General features: G+C 35.0%; 1 protein-coding gene across 1 annotated transcript in view; it reads right to left on the bottom strand.

The window, feature by feature from the left end:
* Positions 1–23,781, bottom strand: part of LOC137616542 (spectrin beta chain, non-erythrocytic 5-like) — a 276,452-nt gene that overhangs the window by 103,420 nt on the left and 149,251 nt on the right. The window contains 2 exon segments of the mRNA XM_068346386.1: positions 17,917–18,084; positions 19,052–19,208. Of these exon segments, the coding sequence (XP_068202487.1) occupies positions 17,917–18,084; positions 19,052–19,183 (300 nt within the window). The 5' untranslated portion in view covers positions 19,184–19,208.

The raw sequence follows: 23,781 nt of genomic DNA, 5'->3' as shown, positions 1-23,781 counted from the left end.
TTCTGAGGTAATTTAATATTCTTTGGTAATCAAATAGTGATATACTAATTAATAATTTAATAAAGATCAATTTAACATTCTCTTATAACTTTAGATTCTTTGCTAATCAAATATAACGATCAACTAATTAAAAAATATATACTGTTGAATAATTCCTGTTAATTTAATATTCTAGTACGTGATAATTTTCAAATTAAACAACATACTATTTTTATAGATACTTATTCAATAATAACGATATAAAATATAAAATAGCAATTGTATCTAATAGTTAACACATGTCAATTAAAACAAACAATAGGAAGAAAATATTTACAGATTGAAATAGATACAATCTATACCTGTATACCTGCTAGGTTTCAAATACATTCTGGTAAGAAATTATGAAATGAGGGTTCTTTTTTTAAGGAGTAATATCTTTGATTTGCAAATACTTAGGTTTCATTGATTATTTAAGATAATTGGACTAATCATTGAAGTTTTTCTTTACAAAGGAAAACATTGGAATAGGCCTAATGTGTAATAAAAATAGAGAAAACGTGTAACAATTTCTAAACCAATGATCAAAACACGTCAACAAATACCATTTAATATGTAACTAGAGTTATTTTTTTGTTTATTTACTAACCAAAGTCTAAGATAAATATAAATAAGCCCCCAAAAATAAGCAACATATCCTAAATCTTTAAATGTATAAGCGCACAAACTAACATTGAACATGTGGCGAAGGACTGAAGAAAACAAAGCATCATTATGCAGGCAATGCATGGCGCCCAGGTGAGACAGGGGAGGGGGAGGTAGAGAGAGAGACGAAGGGGAGGGGAGGAGGAAGCTGCAATCTAACGGTGCCTCGTTGGAAAACTAAAAGATCAAGAGGAGGAGAACTTGCCTACACTTAAAGGGAAGGAAGGAAGGATGGAGAGAGAGAGAGAGAGAGAGAGAGAGAGAGAGAGAGAGAGATAATAGGGTAGGGAGACTCCTTGTCTCCCACTTGCCAGTCCTCTTCACGTATTTATTTGTGCACGTGTCCAAGTACCTATGTACTTTGGCTGGATGGAGTCCTCTCAGAAGGGCGAATAATAACCTAGCCATCTTGGCGCGTATTCGGTACTTCAGGGTTCTCAAAAACAATTGAAATAAAAATAGTAAAAAAAATTGCATTAAGATCCCTATTTGATTACTTAGTGTTAATCTGAATGTTGATGGTATCAACGATTGGATACAAGTTTAGACAATTGAAAACCAAAAAATTAAACAATAAAAATAAAACCAATAAATTTACTCACTTGTAATGATACCAGCTATGACGTTTTAATTAAGAGAGAGAGAGAGAGAGAGAGAGAGAGAGAGAGAGAGAGAGAAACTGGTATGTCTGGATTTACAACTCAGGAGTTTAAAGATGAATATGGCCATGACTTACATTGATTTTCTCTAGTCATCCCTCAGTGTGTATATATATATATATATATATACATACATATATATATACACACACACACACGTGTATATGCATACATACAAAAATGTACATATAAAATTTATAAACAAACAAATCTACTTTCATAACGATTACTTCCCATGAAACATCGAAAGGAAAATTCCCCCAGTTAACAGGATTGCTACCCAAGTGACTGCTATAAGTCTGATTAATGGTTAACCAGTGCGTGCAGAGTAGTCTAGGAGACGTGACTGATAAGATCCGTCAACGAGTCTTCACTGCATGCTCCTCATATTAGCCATTCTCTAAATTATAATTTTGAAGAGCATTCGTTAACATGAACTCATAAATTGCAAGAGGCAGCCCGTCCATCTTCGGCTGAGGGTCAAAGAGTTGGGAGAGGATAAAAGAATTAAACCCAACCTGGGTAGTCTTTCAACCCAAAATGGGTTGTCTTTATCATTCTCCCCAGCCAGTAGAGAATAAAACGGGAAAGGTAGTATTTAGGTAGTTTGATGCATTGTAGTTCTTTTTCTTTGGGGCGGGGGGGGGGTTAATTCTGAACTCTCTACGTCAAAATACAAGCGAAAGATTTGTGGTATACATCATTACAGAGTAACAACAACGCATGCTGCCGTTTCTAGTTCACTGCATGACAAAGGCCTCAGACATGTCCTTATTCATGTCTGTGGTTTGACCAGTTCTCATCACCACGCTGGTCAACTACGGATTGTGATGGGGGAAACTTTTGCCTAATGGCTCACAGCAATCCAACATAGTATGGGTGGCCCTAACTAGTACAACTTTGCTGATCACGGTGATATGAACAACCTTTCTCCACGTTAAGGTATCTCCACTCAGAGCAACAGTACAAATGAATATATAAATATAAAATAATGTTGCACAAAATACACTATATAAATAAATAAATAAATAACTAAAATACTGTTGTAACCCAAATCAAATACCACGAAATATATTCCAGTAATGTGACAAGAAATGACGCAAGACTTCCCGCCCGTCGTCAGTGTCCCCCTCAATGACGAAAGATAATGCCGAGAGGGCGAGAGGGACATCCCGAGTTTTAAGGAGAACCTGATCGCATGAAGACTCTGTAAGGAGAGCAGCTTAATCTGTAAATCGGATTAAACGGGCTATATGAGGAAAGCGCACACCCGTGCCCAGTCTGGCATCGCTGTTGTTGTTCGTTGGGAAGTTACAGAAATCGATGCGATCAAGGTCTGTTCTAAGAGACAATGTAAAATATCAACTGGAAAATACTTTAAGAATAAAAAATAATGCCTTTGGGAAATATGGTTTGAATAAGTTCTTTGGAAAATATTTGATGAGAGAGCTCCTTTATTCTTGAGATGATGTGCAACACTACATACGAAGTTCTACTTTAAGACATGTATATATTTTTGACTACCTTATAATAAGGTAACCTTATTTTTTCTTAATAATGTACATCTCTTGCAAGCTCAATTGCTCGTTCAAATGAATTTCTTCAACTACGAAGTGATATTAGTCTTCATTCGTGGGCGAGTTACTTCCCAAGGATCCTAAATAACGGTGCTTCAAGTTAGAAGAAACAATGCTTAAAGCACGAATTAACGATATCTTTTGATAAAGATTTTTTAATAAGTCGGATTATCCTATCAAAAGTAATTAGATAATCCATAATTTTAAACGATTTATGGGGATCACAGTCCACCAGGAGCACCGAGATTACGACAATATTAGCTAAAGGAGTTCCCCACTTTATTTTTCTTTTGAACCCCTTGGGAATTTTTATCAATTCCTGTATATCACTAAATTAGGGATACAAAAGAAAAACAATAAGATTGATATTATGATATAGTTCTATTATTCAATCACAATGCAGATTACATCATGCATTGATATGGTTATTCTCTCTGATACAATGTAGCCCTTGAAGAGTAAAAATGTACCACCGGAGTACATGTACCAAAGGTTGGGAGCCCCTGATCTAAAGAAATCAAGATTTTAAAATATCTGGGAAAATGAATGAAATTATTTATAATATTCTCCAATGTCAGTCCAACATGCATATCTTACAGGTTGTTTGTTACCAATACCATCATTTCCATAAGTGCCATAGCCTTTGTACCATGGTCTTCCACTGTCTTGGGTTAGAGTTCTCTAGCTTGAAGGAACATTCGGGCACACTATTCTATATTATTTCTCTTCCTCTTGTTTTGTTAGTTTTTATAGTCCATATAAGAAATATTTATTTTAATGCTACAATTGTTAAAATATTTAATTTCCCGTTGTTTCCTTTCCTCATTGGCTATTTTCCCTGTTGGAGCCCCTGAGCTTATAGCTTAGCAAGCAATAATAATAATAATAATCCTTTCCCGTGGGATGTGATATTGCAATAGAACAGGGGAAAAAAAAAAACTGGCACAACTTATTGAACGCCCAAATCTCACTTGAAAACCGGAAAATCACTCCTGAGCAAAACTTGTTTACGATTTCCTAGAATACTATCTGAGCGTAGGAGGAAGAGGAAATCGACAAGGAGAGAGAGAGAGAGAGAGAGAGAGAGAGAGAGAGAGAGAGAACGGGGACGGTGTGGGTGGAGCAAGGGCTGACACCCTATCGGGAATTGTCTGCCATTGGTAATGGAAGGAAAGGGCGAAAGGTAGGTCAAGCAGGGAAAAGGTAAGCACTCAAAATGAATGATAGTAAAATATAATCAAGAAAAAAGAAAAAAAAAACATGTAAAAACCTTAAATGAAATAAGTTCCCATATCTTTCTCTCTCTCTCTCTCTCTCTCTCTCTCTCTCTCTCTCTCTCTCTCAGAACATTTTAATAGGCTATGCAGTCATACAGTTTGACATTTAGCATCAGTACTAAATCATCTCCCAACATTTACGGGCCATAAAACACTAAAACGGGATCAATCACTTCCACACACACACACGAACAGAGAGAGAGAGAGAGAGAGAGAGAGAATTTTACTTCGAATTGCCACTATGGTTTTGCTTCTTCCATTACAGATCAAATAGAGAAAAGTACAACCTTCAATAATCTATATGAAAAAGGGTTGCCGCGTGCAAATTATATCAGAAACTCATTCGATGATTTTTCATGAGTAAAGTGGGAGTTTTGAATTGACAATATTCTAAAATATGAATGTATGATTTACGAATTTTGATAAGGAATGTCATTACAACTAGATTTGTGTATTAATCATACAATTCCCTAAATATATTTGCAAAAACTAATTTGCTATAATTGGTATACTATGAATATTTCTAAATTGAAAAATTAATAAACTTAGCAAATTCTTTCTTTTCTTTATCATCCAGACATTCAAAAGCCTCCCTTAATCCACAGCAAATTTCTGATATTTGTCCCATAATACTGGTTTCATTTCTACTTAGAAATAAGTACTTCAATATCAATATTTTGTTCCATGTACAGTATGTTTATCAATGAGAAGCACTGTGTGGCCTATTACTGCCAGCCGAACAAGAGGCGGAAAAGAATCATGTGGTGTGAAGACTCCGATTAAACGGAAATTTAATAGCCAACTGTCACCATCAGCGGAGCGAATCCGCACAAGGCGAGTGAGGCACCGCTTATGCAAGGTGGTGCGTGCCGCTGCGGGGAAAAATCCGCTCCGCTCTAGTGTAAAAAGATTCATATGATCTATCAATCAACTGACAAAGGCTAATCCACACCGCTTACGGCAGTGGAAAAAGAAAAAAACGCAGGTGAAAGAGGCAGGCCTTATGCCTATCAATCTGTTCTCATTGGCTATGGAACCTCTTAAAATAGACTGAATCTCTTTCTACACAGTTAGGACATATATAGTGAATTCCTTAGTTTTTCTTTATTATTTAACATTGTGTATAAGGTTCCATATGTGATTATAATTCATTATATTTCTTCAAGTGCATTTTGTACGATGATACGAATATACCATAATAAATCAATTTGGATTGGATTGAATTATATATTTGAGCTATATAACCTGATGTTGGGGCCTGTAATGCCATTCAGTACCCTAGTGCATATAGGGTAAACCCATAATTAAACCATGAGGTTGGACAGCAAGATGGAAGAAATGAAGAAGCGAGAAGATTGGGAAAGTAGGATATCAAGTAGTATGCAGATAGGGCCGAAGGAACACTGTAAAGGCCATCAGATAAAGCCTACATCACTCGTGTGGTGTACTGGCTGCACTACCCCTTACGGGTTAAATAGTTAGGAACAGAAGAAATAAATCTTACTACTACTACTACTACTACTACTACTACTACAACAAACTATAATAATGTCGAGCAATTATGGACCACTAAACTGTGATATCTATAACCAAATCTTTATAAGCAATATAGTGGAATAAGCATTACAAAGAAAGAAATTCCCGAAGGAACTTTTTGAAGTGAACAATAGAACCAAACAATACGATAAACAGTACTTTTGCAATCTAGAATTTCGCGGAAGAGATAAAAGGAGTAACCTCTGCGGTCAAACTAATCGTTGTAATTGATATACCACAGAAAGGTTAGAAGTCTGCACTTGGAAACCGAATCGGACTTTCAGAAAAATCTTGAAATTTCAATCAATTGAACAGCATGAAGGGGGGGGGGGGGGTTATAAAAGATTATCTATGCTAAAAAAAAAATTAACATACTGATGAACAGCAAAAGCTGTAGTAGCCAGGGCCACCCATACTAGGTTGGTTTGCTGTGAACGATCAGACTACAGTCTCCCACCATCACCAATCGCAGTGGCCAGTGTGATGATAAAAATGGCCATACCCCAGACAATAACTAAGGACATGTCTGAGGGCTTTGTCCTGCAGTGGACTAGAAACGGCTACATTAGTCGTTCTTGTTGTTGATCCTATCTACATATCAAGTCATAATGACTAGAATAGTTATATTCAGCAATGAGTATATTGTGTAACTCATATGCTCTCTCTCTCTCTCTCTCTCTCTCTCTCTCTCTCTCTCTCTCAATATGCAGACACAAATGATCCAGAAATTGTAGACAAAGACATGAAACTCTTATAATTTTTTCACACCACGACCCATCACTAAAGCCCGATTCAAAAGGTAGCAAGCAGAATAACCAAACAATTTCCGAGAGAGAGAGAGAGAGAGAGAGAGAGAGAGAGAGAGGGGGGGGGGGGGGCAATTCTAGCAAACAAAGCCTTCCGCTTCTCAAATATTCATTATTTAAGGCTGATATCACCTCACCGTTCAAGACGGCGAGACAATTTCACTCGGAGATTTTCAAATGACAAAGACGCGAGAGGCGAGGCACCGACCGTACGAAATCACCTGCAAACAGAGCACTCTTAAGTAGCCACAGTTTTCCGAAGAATAACGTTCTACGTCCGGCTTCGAAAATCATCTGTCACATGCGAAAACGAGGTCGGAAATGTTTTGGCTTCGCTCTACATGTTGCTTAAATGGTAACCAAAGTCAACACGAGATGCTCATCATGAATGAGAGAGATTTTCTTACATATGCTGTTCATACAGATTTTAAAAGATGAAAATAGTTTACACCTGTAACCAAGTTGAAATTGATACCAATTCCAAAGCTCAGAATTAAATAATTTGTGATTAAGCTTAAATGAGAGAGAGAGAGAGAGAGAGAGAGAGAGAGAGAGAGAGAGTTACATATATTACAGATTTCCATACACAAGTAAAATCTGTTATTTATTAAAGGGGGCATAAAAACGCGGAAATATATCTCTTCTATTTAGCGAAATAGCCACTCTTTCCTAAAATTAAATTTGGATACGAAAAACAAAATAAAAAAAGCTGTTATCTACATCTTCAACTTCAGTACAAATGACTACACTAATATATCAACATCAGTCTTCGAAGATCACCACCACGCCTATTACAGCAATGTTCAAAACCCTTTGAAATCTGAGTCAATATTTGCATAAATACAGCTACGTCGAGTTAACAGTTACGCACACACACGCACATACATTGTCCATCCATTTTATCATGCAGAGTGGAATCTTATGTCTAAGATACTTTGAAAATTCAACTAAATACGACTTTTATTGGAGTTTCATTATTATCAATAACAGAGCTACAACCCTATCTCGGAAACCAAGATGCTATCAGCCCAAGGCTACAACACGGAAAATAGCTCAGTGAGGAAAGGAAATAACGAAACATAGATCACTCTAACTCACGAAAGTACAAGACAATGTGTATGGCACTACCCAAGACTAGAGAACAATGGTTTGATTTTGCAGTGTCCTTCTCCTAGAAGAGCAGCTTACCATAGCTAAAGAATCTCTTCTACCCTTACCGAGAGGAAATTAGCTACTGTACAATTACAGTACAGTAGTTAACTCCTTAGGAAACAAATTGCCCAAAGTGACAGTTACCTGCAATAGGTTTCTAAGCATATACAGTATATATTCCATTCAGTATGCAATGTAACCTTCATTTCGTAATCAGACTTTGGGACAATCTACGACCAGGTGCTACACCTGAAGTACCTAATGCTGATAAGAACGCAAAAGAAGAGTTCGTCTCTTTTCCACACAATAGTGCATTGTCCATGATGCCAAGCTCTACTTTGAAGACGATGAAAAAAATATCAAGACCATTGAGGAAGATTGAGAATTTTGACAATGTTTTATGTACCGCACACAGACGCTCACTAACACAAAATCCATAATACCGTGGACATGAATACACGGTACACATTGTAAATGATATTTTTCTGAAATATAAACCGAACACATTCTTCAGAAGTAAATAAGTAAATTCTCAAATCACTTGATAAAGATATGGCACTGTCAAAAAGTGTTAGTGATAAAATAAAAAATACCTGAAGCCAATGTATATATATGCATATATATATATATATATATATACACATATATATATACACACACACATATATATATATATATATAACCTATATAAACTAGTTGAGAGTCAAACATTAAAACACGGATATACTGTCATGAAACTAATTTAATTTCCTATCTCTCTCATGTTACTTTGGCTATCAGATACTATAATTTTCATTCTAATTCCGTTTTTTCCATTATCAACGTCTTCAGTTTTTAGATTATTCCTTCCGCTCATAACATCAAATTAGTAATCAAATATATGATGATGTACATCGAGCAGTAAGGCCAATCTATCATGTAAAAAGCTTTAGCGGAATTCAAAACAAACATGCTTGTACATTAAGCAAACCATGAGTGTGTTTGAAATGTATTTCAACTCCTTACATAATCAAAATCACCAAAGGAGGAATCTTAATTATTGACTATCTGTGCTAACATACGCCTACCCTACATTTCCATTATTCTATGCCGTTTCAGCAAGGCAATGTTTACTAGCAGTAGCTTCGTCTATTGTCAAGTTATCATCTACCTGTAAGATTTCCCACAAACAAGATTAATAACACCACCAAACACTCGATTAAAACATAACTCGTTTCTATTTTTAGATCTGATGTCATCTAGCGACTGCGATAACAAAGAACACAACGCCACACGACGCATCCAGCTGACGGGAGACTGTTCTATGTCAGGGATGACCAAATATCACGTACGGAACACTTAGCGTGAATTCCTGCTCGTTTTGTTTTGGAGATGTTAGATGCTGTTATCAAAACTGTTGATTTCATTCAAACAAGAACACCAATAACAATGAAGCAATTACTAATTATTGTAGTAATAACTTGAATTGTCTTAACCATTTAAATAAAACTAAAATATTCTATCGAGATGCTGGAACAAAACTGACTTGAGAGAGAGAGAGAGAGAGAGAGAGAGAGAGAGAGAGAATTTTGTTTTGTTGATTACATGAAAACACTGAGAAACATCAATAATAATAATAATAATAAAGCTAATGGTAATGATAATAATAATGATAAAAATACAAGATAGAATTTGAAATATTGAATTAAGAGAGAATCTTGATGCTAGAACTAACTACTTGTATCATGCAAATGAGGTTGACATTTACCTCAAAGGTCTCTTCACGCCGGTGCACTGGCATGTTGCACATTGTCAAAAAAAAAGACGAAAGAAATATCGCTGTAACGTGGGACTTCTACTGAAAAGAAGCATAGTTTGGATCTCTCTCTCTCTCTCTCTCTCTCTCTCTCTCTCTCTCTCTCCTGTGTGTATGCAGTTTATTCTGCAAACACCTGGACCATTACCGAGAGTGAATCCAGAACAAACAAACTTGAAACAACAAATCCGATCTCAAACAATTACCATTAACTGTTTCGCAGACAAAGGATCGTCCAGTGCTTTCATTGCATGAAATAGCCATTCTCCTTGACTGTGAGCTGCTTTCATTTTGCTCCTTCGTAAATGCTTCTTCAACCAAGAAAATATGGTCAGTCTTCAACAAATCTGATCTCATTAAATTAATGCTACTGCTACATTCTACCAAGGATTTATCCTCCGTACATATATGAATCAAATTATATTTCTTTCGCAATTGAGGAAATTTCTATGAACAAATTTATTAGAAGAAACTGTAAATAAATTTATTAGGAGAAATTTCATATAAATAAATTCAAGAGAAATTTCTATAAATATTAAGAAAACTTCTATAAATATTAAGAAAATTTCTATAATTATTAGGAAAATTTCTATAAATATTAAGAGAATTTCTATAAATAAGTTTAAGACAATTTCTATAAATAAATTTAAGACAAAATTTCTATAAATAAATTTAAGACAAAATTTCTATAAATATTAAGAGAATAATTTTCTATACATATTAAGAGAGAACATTTCTAAAGTGGATTCACGGGCAAAACTGTTCTAAAAAGTAATAACATTACCAGCGTTTGTCATCCATTTCTAATTACCCTATGTCTCATAAACGACGTCCTTGAGTCTCTTTGAAAGTGTCAAAATTCAATACGTTTTTGCGATTATTCCCTTTCTAAATTATTTCCACAAAGGAAGACTATGCGGGAATGACAGCACTTGGATTCACGCCCCTGCTATCATCCAATTCGTGAAAGGCTGCCAATAATAATTAAAATACATATATAAAAAATAATAAATCAAAATATTAATCGAATATTGATATCTACTCTTCTTGCATAAAGCTACTTTGCAAATGCATATCAGGGTCACACTCAATCTTGACCTTGCATATGCAGAATAGTTCCAGGTATCTCGCAGATTAATTTTCAAGGTCAATTTAGGCTGAATTACTTGTAATTACAATTCATATAAGATCACACGCTAAGGATATACGAGATAATGTCTACTTAATATTCTTAAAGGTATTTCTTCATATTTGATGTCTTATAACAAATATCACATTTTCAAATCCAGACATCTGCACACGCTCTTGAAATAAATGCACAGACCACAACATTGCGGTTGCTGAAAAATTCCAGTTTGTAGAACCTTGTAAATAAACAAAGATACACTCGACACATTCTGCAGTAAAAAAAAAAAAAAAAAAAAAAAATACTCCACGAAAACCTTCTCTAATACGATTCAATTCACCTAAAACATGCAATACACTGACTGAATCCTACAACGAAAAACAGGATAAAGTATTACACAAAGCCCTTCAATCTGTTGATCAAAGTCATGTAGGAATCCAATACTGTCAGTTTGGAGTTTCTATTAAAGGACCTAAAAGCATTCATAATTGTTGTTGAAATTCCTGCATTTTCATCTTCAAAACTTCGCTGTCCTACTTAGAAAAAGTATAAGATAAACGGAGTGACTTAGCAAAAGACTGGCTGCTTGAACAACACCGGTTCCTCTTAGTTTCGCCAGACTGAAACATCTCGAGACAATTTCCTGTCCCACTTTGTTCGACCTCAAAGAACGCAACCCAAATAACGTCTAGCAGAGAGAGAGAGAGAGAGAGAGAGAGAGAGAGAGAGAGACGACACCTCATTTTCTGGTTCTTAATTCAGATTCTAAAACTACAAGGAAAGCTGAAATGAGAGAGAGAGAGAGAGAGAGAGATTTTCAAATTATGTTGGGAAGGGGGAAGGGGTAATCCGAGTGTGAATATAATGGTAATCAGATTTTACTACCTCAAACCTAAAGCAAACCACACGGGCCAGTCTAACGTCATTATAGTCCCAGTCTCCACCATTAACCAGTGCTATTATACCCATGACAAGGACCACAAACATTTACAGCCATCATGTGTTAATCTGGGTGTGTTTGTGTTTGTGGCAGTGTTACCCCCGGGGTATCCAGACACCAATAGCTGATTATCTTGTGTAGTATAAATTGGAGAAAATTAGCCATAAAGACAATACCGTGATATAGTTGATAATGGGACTGAACGCTGTGGCTAACCAATGTTTTCTATATATTCATCAAAAGTGAGTCATTTCATTTTTCTATTTACAAATTAAATTAATTATGATGTAAAGATGATTTTCTAAGGTTATACATCCTTAAAAATTTTGTAATTTTATTCCACTATTTATAATGAAATTAATTGTAGAACAAAAATTAATATGAAAAAAAATCAAAATGAATGAATTAGAATAAAAAACTATATTTTTCTAATGATACCGTAAGTGATGTACATATCAGTACTACTATTGGTGGCACTCATGTCTTGAGGTGCCACATATTAGTGTAATGGATATAGGGACTAATTGATAATAATAATAATAATAATAATAATAATAATAATAATAATAATAATAATAATAATAATAATAATAATAATAATAATAATCATCATCATCACAACCCATTAAATTCCATACTGAAAAGAAATTGGCTCTAATTTCACAGAATGAAATATACCACATAGAACGATGGATGGCTACACATCGAAGTGTCACCCAGAGTACACCTGAACCAGCCTGACATTATCAGGCACTAAGTGGAATGCTGTACGACGTTATATGTTAACATACTGAGTGACGGATGGAATTCCTTTGCTAAAGTCTATAAAGGGGTTCCCCAGAATATCAGTCCTGCGGAGAATTAAGTGAAATATCTTTCTTAGCTTATAAACTTACTACAGGAAACCACTTTGAATTTTGAAAATGTTCGTGTAGATACGACAGTCATTATTGCTATCATCTTTAGAGAGAGAGAGAGAGAGAGAGAGAGAGAGAGAGAGAGAAGAGAGAGAGAGAGAGAGAGAGAGAGAGAGAGAGAGAGAGAGAGAACCTATCTTTGGAATTCCTTCATTACATAATGGAACACATAATAGGCTGACCAACTATCTACTTTACATAATAAAGAAGAAAAAATTTAAAAGGATAAAAATGCGGCACGACTTAAAAGTGTAAAATGGTACACTAATAAAATACACGAGGAACCTTTACTACCATACTCACGTCCTAAAATTGGTTTAAAAAAAAGGGAGACCAAGGGAAAAAACCTGAACATATAATTATCCATTCATAAAATATCCTCCCAACTGTCGCCCTTGGTTTAATCTAAAAATCCTCCAGACGACCTTTGGGCGTAAAACAGTCATTTGACATATTAATCATTTGGTTAAGACACTTCTGAGAAAGAGCAGACGACAGGACACGCTTTTGCATAAATGGAGATTTCGGTGTTAGCGTCAATCCCATGAGAGAAATCGTCATTTGCCTGTCAGAGAGAGAGAGAGAGAGAGAGAGAGAGAGAGAGAGAGAGAGAGAGAGAGAGAGAGAGAGAGATTCTAAACATAGCTATATAAATGTACGGCTACTCTGTAAATTTAAGAATATAACTCCGATATCATTGAAGAGTAATGACTAAAGACAGGCAAAGCGGAGTAATGTACAGTATGAAATAGAAATAAAAAATTATACTGATTAATTATAGAACTCAAAGGGGCAACCATACAGCAAACTTCCACATTAATCATTCTCTTTCAACGAAGACGAGTAGGAAATTCATATGCTTACTCAAAAATTCTTGATATAATGTTTTATATTTTTTCGCAAATATAAAGATGTGTTTAGCAAAGTTGCAAAAATTCTTAAAAGTCTTCTTTCACTAAATAAAAATTATCTTTCAATATACATCAACTGAAAATACAATTAAACCAAGAGACAAATCTATCCAAGATCCCATTGTCGGCTTAAGTTACCGATAAAAATCTAATCATACGTAACCTTATATGTTCTGCATCTTTGAAACGAGTCATAATAAAACGAATGACTTTCCCAGACAGTCAAGCAAAAAAAAAATATAACACCTGCTTGGCGGAGGAAATGAGACCGTAAACACATACCAAACAAATAACGGACAGAAATGTCAAAGAGGCACCTGGCAGCTGGCATTCTTCTTACGTGAACCATACATGTGAAAAGAAGAGGCTTGGGGGCGGTGTAACTGTAAGCTGGCGAATCAAAAATAAGGGGAGTGGGTGTTGACAACTTGACTGATCTTTTCTCATTCATTTTCGTGAATTAGTGAATGAGTTACGTAAACATTTTTCTCTTCCACTGTTTTCTTGTTTGAGGGTACACTCGGGCACGTTATTCTGTCTTATTTTTCCTCCTCTTTTTTACAGTTTATACTGTATCTGTAAGATCATTTTAATGTTGTTACTGTTCTTCGAATATTTCATTGTAATTGTTTATTACTTCTCTCGTAGATAATTTATTTCCTTATTTCTTTTCATCACAGCTATTTTCCCCTGTTAAGAGCCCTTGAGCTTATAGTATCCTGCTTTTCCAACTCAAGTTGTAGCTAATAATAATAATAATAATAATAATAATAATAATAATAATAATAATAATAATAATAATAATAATAATAATAATAAGTATTCTTCATTCACCCAGATGGATAACTTACTCCAACTGTCATACAGAAGTTACCTAATTTATGAAGTTTGGCGAACCTAAATTCATTCATACATACGACGTAATAAATAATATGTTCTAAGAACGTCTCTCGTGATTTATCAGATTGCATATAAAAGTTACAGATTGTGATATCGTTTTATCAGTGAATGATGAATGACTGGCTAATTGAATGCTTTTACATCTCCAAAGAACAGTTGACATATGCTAATAAAAGCAAAGACATAAACCTCAAGAACTAATTCAAACATCTGATTGACGTCGGCATATGCATCTTAAAAATAACGCCCGCCCACGGAGCAATGCTTGATTATGGGTGTGTCAGACCCTGTGAGGAGGAGGAGGAGGAGGAGGAGGAGGAGGAGGAGGAGGAGGAGGAGGGAGGGAAGCCTAAATGAGTGGGAAAAGAGGATGGAACAAGAGGGGTGGGAACACAATAAGTTCCATGTGGGTGGATTGGTACAGGGAAAAAGAGAGACCGGAAGCTAGATTTGCGATACCATTATCTAAGGATATCCGTCAAAGATATCCTAAATTATTTGCGATGACTTGTCGATGAAAAAGTAAATTTGAGAACTGCATTCCCAAACCAGATATCTGAACTAGATTTTCAACTTCATTTAAAATTACTAACAATCATTTCGAGGAGTAATGCATACTCTCGGATGCGAGTTTTTCGTTTGACCTTGACTCGGTTTTTTTTTTTTTTTTTTCCCGACGATTGAGTTTAATCGATTGAAGTTTGATATACTTATTTCTTGGCAAAATTAATTAGGGAATTTGTTGGTTCCACTTTATCTGAGTTATACAGGATTAAAGAATTAAAAGTATATACATAATTTCGCAAAATATTTTCAATTTCTTTAGAAAAAAAATTTCCAAGATATATTTCCACACATAAACCGTAAAAGATAATTCTTCCTATTAAGCTCATATACAAATGTAACGAGATCAGCAGGAACATTCAAGTCTAAACTATCTTTATTCGTAATAAATGAAGTAAATATATGTCATTTCATAGTCCGCATTACTGACAAAATAGCTCCAAACGACGACATAGAATCACCAGTATACCAAAGTAAATATAATGTAGGAATCGCAAGTGATTTTTAACAGAGAGAGAGAGAGAGAGAGAGAGAGAGAGAGAGAGAGAGAGAGAGAGAGAGAGAGAGAGAGAGAGGAGGCAGCACCATACAGACAAACTCCCATATCCTCGGTCGTAAATGTCACAGAATTTCCATATGCAACCCAAGTGGAAAGGTTAAATGGCCTTTTCATTTTCTCCTTCGAAGGTAAATCTTCATTTCAGTCTTTAAGCCGATTTTGAAATCACCTCCACACCTGGTCTAAAGCAGCAGTGTATAATTCGTAAATTACCAAAATATATCTAAATATATCGATAAATTACAAAGACAACATGTGATTAACGATGTCAAAAGAATATTTATATCAACTAGTATACGAGACTCATTAAAAATGATGGCTAAATATTTAGAGATATGCACACACGCGCACCCATACCCTCTCTCCAGTTCCCAACTACAACACGGCAGTTGTGGTTTCCGAGTGGTGTACCTCTCAGGGTAATCCCTCTCACCAGGGCACAAGTACTCCTCACCCCCCCCCCTTACCCGAGACGGGGAGAGACCGAGTAGTTATACGTCTGAAAACGCCGTTCACCATCACCGATATATATATATATATATATATATATATATATATTATATATATATATATACACATATATATATATATATATATATATATATATATATATACACATACATATACATAATATATATATATATATATATATATATATATATATATATATATATATATATATATATCCATATACCTGATCTTTATTATATAGCAGAGATTATTTCTTTAACAGGAAATTGGACAAAATTTAACTTACGTTTAACCCATGTTAACATTCAATGTAATAATACTGTACATAAGAAAGGCATTCGCCAGAGTTACCTTGACCCAAAAACAACAGTAATATCAACAACAATAAGTAGGGTCTTTGAACGATGGAACAAGATTCGGGAACAGGTCAAGTAGAATGGAAAGTGGGCGACCTCTCACATGCCGTAGATAATACTCACAATCTCTAAATCGATTTCGTTGACAAAAGAAGCTGAAGGCAACTACGCACATTTTTGGTTTTAGATTCACATTCTTAAACTATCTGGAAGACACAGAGAGAGAGAGAGAGAGAGAGAGAGAGAGAGAGAGAGAGAGAGAGAGAGAGAGAGAGAGAGAGAGAGAGAGAGAACTTAATGACCAGTACTATCAACAAAAGCACAGGATCTCTGAGAAACTGGGGCTGTTCGTAAAGAGAGTTAAATCCCATTCTCTCCAAAAAAGACCCGTTAAGTTCAGTCGCTTTTCCAGTTTTTACCCCAAAAATACCTCTCAGAGTAACGGTGACGAATTAATTCAATGATGGACAGGTTTTGAATCGGGGAACATATTTTGATTCGCATAATCAATTTTGCAGAAGCTAGGATAAAAAAAACTTGGGTGAAAAAAAAAATTGCCGTTTCATGTCATTTTTATTACTGGAACAGAACTGGAAGCACAGTTACGTCTCGTTCTAACATCAAGAACAGTTTGAGATAGCAATCTATATGCACACCATGAACTTATTTCGATTCGCATATATCCAAGCATTTGAAATTGTGCTGAAGCTAGGAAAAAAAAGAACTTGGTAGGATAAAAAATAATTTGCAATTATGTAATCGTTATAAAAAAAACAAGCACAGTTATGTCTCGTTATAACATCAGCAAAAGATGGAAATAGCCATCGTTACATAACCGAATCAAGTTATAATATTGGATTAATAATAGTTATTAAAGAAGAGCAAAACTAAACGCATATACATGGGTGATACTGAACTGTTATGAAGGGCGTAACTATAAGGTTAGTTTATACAGACATTCAATAATCATCTCCTTCAATATTTACCTCACCTTCTTGAAGGATTTATAGTACTCCAATGCTCTTTCACGACTTTAAAAGGAAGCTCTGAATTACGTTAAACAGCAGACTGCACGATCCATGATTTATGAGACCCAATGCTTGCTTGTAAAACACGAACAAGTTGCGCGGGTCACTCTGCCTCAGATGAGCTGGCATAAATTCAACGTTCTATGACTACCAATATAACGCTTGAAAATTATGGCAGTACAATTAGTACGGGTTAACTGAATCATTAAATAGAGCAAAAAAAAAAAAAAAAAAAAATATACAAAAAAAAAAAGCCAGTGACAGTACTAAAAATCTTTATTATGAAAATGCAAAGTTTGTTATTTACTATTTGCCAGTCCTAGGAAGTTTAAAACCCAAAGGAATTTATCAATAATTCCCCCAACAATGATACTGAGTTAGAAAACTCCCTTTAGAACGTTTAATAAAGCAGCTCTATGCCTTTCACCAGCAACCTTACGCTGAGCTAAATTTCCAAGGTAAATATCAATATGGAAAAAAAGAAGCAGATGCGGTGGTAATGTATAAAGCTAAAAGTTGTGCTCAGATCGGGGTTCAAAGGGACACTGCAAAACCGTTTAGCATTCCACCCTGATGGAATTACCTACCTTCAGAATATAAATAAAATTCTGTAGAAATAAAGAAAGAACCCGGATGGCACCCATAATACTGTACATACCTTAGTGTGTAAGAAAGCGAGTGACTTGTTGACATTTTCAATCTTGTGCACCCGCATCTTGCCATTGTTTGGTTTGCCCAGCTTCTCGCCCGAGATGATCTCGAGCAATTTTAGAAGCATCTTGCCGTCTGCCAGGTCGGTGAACAAGTCCATCACCTCCAGACGCGCCTGTGTGCAAAGAAAGGCATGTAGCTATGAACATCGAGGAAAAGGGTTCTTCAAGTACATTATTAGAGCTGTGAGATTTTTAAAATGAATAAAAATAAACATTATCTCTTTGCAATCTATCAGTGAAGACCTAACTCATGTTAAACCAGACATTTACTGAGATTTACAATTGACAATGGAAGATCTTAAAAGAAAAAATCTTTAAACGCTATAAGTTCTACGACAATTTTTAACAAAAAGTGATAAAACAAATTATCAAATAATCCTCGTTTTATTATATTAAAAAAAAAATTAAATTCATCTGGAGACCAAAAAAGATTTTTAACCTGTAAAATTTATTGATGTCTACATTTTTTAACCATGTATTTTTTAAAAATTCTCTTTAAATGCTGTAAGTTCTATGGCACTTTTCAACAAAGGGAAATCAACACATTATAAAATGATCTATGTCTCATAACATTTCGTTAATAAATAAACTTTAAAACATATTTTCGGGCCTAAAAGCAGGAGGGGAAAATCACCTAATTTAAAGTAAAATTTTAAACTACGGCAACCTGGGGCTTTGATCATAAATGAAAATCAAATTAAACATCAAAGCAATATGACTAAACGTTTTCATAATCTAAATCACCATCAGAATAGAAACTTATTCAACACATTTAGTAACACATGAGAAGGACAACAATTTTAATTATAGAACAAAAAACAAAAGCAGCAAATCGAAGTACAAATAACACCATATATTAATTGGTCGTTATTTTTCTTGCAATTTATTTATTTCTTTATTTCCGTTATTTTTCTTGCAGTTTATTTATTTCTTTATTTCGGTTTCCTATTAGGCTATTTTTCCCTGTTGGAGCCCTTGTGCTTCCAACTGAGGTTCTAGCTTTGCTATTGCTGCTACTACTACTACTACTACTACTACTACTACTAATATTAATAATAATAATAATAAACACTATCTCACCTTTGTAAGGAATGAATTCATCCATTTTGTGAAGGTTTTCTTTTGAATGCCCAGACGCTCCTCGCGCAGATGTTGGATGCGGCCAGTCTCGAACTGACGGAGGGCGTCCTCACGTGCGGACAGCGACGACATTTCTTAACCGCACCACCAAACCATCCTGAAGAGGAGGGAAAATAAAGACTCAGATTAAAATAGTCATATAATTATATGAAGAGGTGGTCTGTGTAAAAAATAAAATTAAAACTATAATTATAACATTAATATTTATCTTAAAAATAAGCAATAGTGGTGGTAATCAAGATAATACTTATTTTTCGTAATCAGGAAGACACTAGTTATATATATATAAATATACATATATATTTATATATATATATATATATGAGAGAGAGAGAGAGAGAGAGAGAGAGAGAGAGAGAGAGAGAGAGAGAGAGAGAGAGAGAGAGAGAGAGAGAGAGCGCTATTCTAATATACATCATGGAAGTCAAGCAGCAGAGATTTATCGACGATCCTTTCAATATAACCTTATCATTTCATTAGAGCGGCAAACTAATCGACAAAAGCCAAGGAGGAGAGGGGGCTCCGAAGAAGAGTGAGGGGGCGGGTGCTAACAGACCATGATTTATTGCCATCTCCATTAAAGGATGAATTAGGGATTCAATCAATCATAACACTGTCACCTGAATCAAACATTGGCCGGTATATGCCTTCCACTTACAGTATTTCATTGTCATATTCGGATTTATAAGTTGGCTCTTCTACATTATGAACCTATGGAAACCTTAATATACATACAGCTTTTTAATTGAAACCCATAGAGAGCATTGACTGAAAGTATACGCAGGCTAAAAGTTCAATCTTCCACTGTTTTTGGTTAGAGTACTCTTGTTTGAGGGTACACTAAGGCACACTATTCTATCCGTTTCTTTATTTCATTTCCTCACTGGACTATTTTCCTCTTGAAGCCTTTGGCCTTATCCCATCCAACTTTTTCTAGTAGTAATAGTACGCTTTTATAAAGGGCTTCAAAAACCTGATGGCTACGCAAGTAAGATGTCGCATTCAATATGAAACAGTAATTAACACACGAGCAGCTGAAACTGATGCTACCATACGATAAAAGACATGAAATATTAAGAAAATAATTGTGGTTAATTTTTACGTAAACTTTATGGACTGGGAGAGTTTGCACAAAGAGATCATGCTTTAAAGCTGACCTTTACTGCTTCTGGTGTTGGGTCAGCAGAGAGCATTGAACCCGTTCATCCCAGAATTATTTATATTTCTTCTTTGATTAAGTCCCCCCTTCACAAAGGGACTAATAGCAAAAAAAAAAAAATACCAACACTTGAAAGTAATTCCCGTGAAGCTTGAAAGTTTTAAAAAGTTTCCCATGAATGCAAAGGCAAGGGACAGTGATAATGCCCAAGTAGGACAATGCCCGAGACTGACCACCATATATACCTACGATCAGCGTCCAAGATAGGACCAGGATGGACCAGGCAATGGCTGTTGATAACCCAGCAGGTAGACCTATAGGCTCCTACAAACCAACCCCTCTTTAGCTCACAATGATGGTGAGGTTGCAGACCCTACAAGAAACTATCGAGCTTATCGCCAAGCAGTGAGGTTTCCTATGGGATACCATAGTCCTTTCCCAAAAAAATCTAATTATCCTAAAAAGATGAAGAGTTAAACACTAAGCCAGAGATCCATTAAAAACACCGCCTAAGCCCTGCAGGACACATCTCTAGATTTAAGGGAACCTAAAACAAAGAAAACAAACAAATGGCACCACAAAATAAACGGCAGAGTCATAAGTGCGAAATCATTATGAATAGTTCTAGCTACAAGAAAATGGACTTGTCATGATAAGGATTGAGATTGAACACTACAATAACATTCGAACACACAAACGATACGCACACTCAGTGAACATCAGTGCAGACGAATATTGCTGAACAAGCGTGGTAAATAAATCACAACTAAGAGAGAGAGAGAGAGAGAGAGAGAGAGAGAGAGAGAGAGAGAGAGAGAGAGAGAGAGAGAGAGACAAGTGTGGTAAATAAATCACAACTAAAAGAGAGAGAGAGAGAGAGAGAGAGAGAGAGAGAGAGAGAGAGAGAGAGAGAGATCTAGCACTTTCATAGTCTCTGGTGTTCTATAAACAATTTTGGCAATATGGCGACGTGGAATGCTTCACACTCCACAAAAATGTCGTCGGTCGCGTTATAAAAAGCCGAAAGATTCATAAAGTACAACTAACATCGCCAGACGTCTTTGTCGTAAGATGGGAGATATGAAGATATAAGTTTTCCACGACGACAATAGTTTCTCCCTTCGTGGTGGATTTACCATTAGGCTTTGGACTTGTACGAATTCCAAAATGAAAAAAAAAAAAATTAATATTACAGCCTAGTAGGAATCTCAAAATGAAAATCAATATTATAAAACCTTCTATGAATCCTACAATGACAAAAAGGATATTAAAAAGCTCTGTACGAATCCCAAAGTTAAAGAGAATATTACAAATCTTTGTACGAATGCCAAAATGAATAAGGAAACACAGCCTTGTACGAATCCCAAAATGTAAAAGAATATTACAAAGCCTTGTGCGAATCATAAAATGAAAAAGAAAATTACCAACTCCAATATATCGATAATCAAATTCATCTAAAGATCGTATTAACTCATATCGATATAACATTCATTAACCCACATTCAATATCTAAGATCGCAGAGAAAAAAATAAATCACGAAATAAAGAATCATAAATTAATTTCCCTACAGAAGATATTATGATTAGAGACATGTCTAAACATCCAAAATCAATAGCGTTCCACGAAATATGCCAACGCCTAAGTTACCTTGGCCAAACCTAGCTAAAGTAAACAAGACGTTTCCTAAACACCTGTTTATAGGAGTGACAACATCTATCACGCAAGAATTGGACAAGGCGAGGCTTTCGAAATGCAATCTTATCGAATCTCTTTGATAGTTAATGATTTAAATTTCTATGACATCATAACACACCTCTACATTCCAAATATCTTTTAAATTTTAGTTTCATTAAGCTAGCAGAGAGAGAGAGAGAGAGAGAGAGAGAGAGAGAGAGAGAATGGTTAAACGTAATTTCCAAGCTTGCAAACTTGCGCTAATCATGTCCTCAATTTCTAAAAAAAAATCCTTGTCATAGATGTTGTTACTTTAAATATACAAAAATGTTAAATGGAAAAATGTTCACCTTCCTAAATGATTAAGAGATTTATAGCATCAATAAATGTTAATATAAAACAAAGTCCACACAAATTCCATTCAAACGCTATATTTTTACGGATGCTTCAACACGTCATACCCTAAAATAATATGAAATAACGAAATTCAAAGGTACTATAAATATATAACAAGCAGCCCTGACCACATAAAAAAATAATTCTTATTGAGATTAATAAATACACGATTATTCCAATACACTTCTATGACTTACAAGATAAAACCACTTTATTTTGCTTTATAGATCCCTTCATCTGGTGCATATACGAAAAAAAGATGAAGTAATAGGAAACGTACAAATAATAAAAATACAAAATCATGAATATACGAAAAAGAAAGATGCATTTTCAGTACAAAGACCCATATGTAAGCAAAATAGGGGACTTACAGTTTCAAAAAAAAACTATATTGTGTACAATAAAACTCTATCTCCTGGTCACAATGGAGAGGATCTTCTGCTATTCATTCAACAAACAAACAAACAAAACCTGTAAAGGTCAAACCATATGTGACCTGCCACCATATTATACGGGGATAGGATGAGAAGTGAAAAATCATAACGCATTGTTATGAGAGAGAGAGAGAGAGAGAGAGAGAGAGAGAGAGAGAGAGGAATTCATAAAAAAGGAATTCCAAGACATCTAAGATTTTTTATTCTAAATTACATTTTCCATGAAATTGTTCCTCACAGAAATTTAAGAGGACTTTATCAATTTTGGCTTTGAGAACACATTTTCACAATTTACATAAAGTGGAAGATAACTGGACAATAGAAAGGGGACACTGCATGGTTACATACAGACCGGATAAAATACTACGAAATTACCTTAATCAATCAAATACATCGGTGAAATGTATTACATTAAATCAGAACAAGAATGTGTTCTGTTGACAATTTTCAATATACCATGATCTTTAGTATAGGCCTATAGGCATATATCCTAATTTTTTTCTTTAATATAAAACACTTAAAAGTAATAACTTACCGAAAACCGTACACCAACCGATAATATCTCAGTAATAAAAAACCGCTACTGTCTTCTTAACACCTCCAAGTTTAGAACATTTTCTTAAACCACTGTAAATAATTCGATTCCAGTCCCCACTTCAACAAATCACCAACTGAGTAAAGTCCATCACAAATATTTCAGTTTGAGTAAAACAGCGAAAAAGGGAGACTCAAACGCTGTGGTGGGCTAAGGTTGACTGAAGGCCCCAACGGTTTCAAACTATCAACCGACATCGCTGATAACGATAATAAATTCGATAAAGCGATATGTATAATGATCGTTCCATCATTAATCATTATTCAAAAATTCTTTATCAATAGCACATTCCAATCGTTATCTCTAGCAACCTTTCTATTTTCCTCTTTGGTATAATGCAGTTCGCCACATTCAGTGCGCATAGGAAATAATCAAGAAAATATTGTTTTTTTATGGGAGTAACAAAAACAA

This window comes from Palaemon carinicauda, chromosome 22, assembly GCF_036898095.1.
Source record: "Palaemon carinicauda isolate YSFRI2023 chromosome 22, ASM3689809v2, whole genome shotgun sequence".
Lineage (NCBI taxonomy): Eukaryota > Metazoa > Arthropoda > Malacostraca > Decapoda > Palaemonidae > Palaemon > Palaemon carinicauda.
The sequence above is the reverse complement of the archived record's forward strand: the minus strand, read 5'-3'. Positions and strand labels throughout refer to the sequence as shown.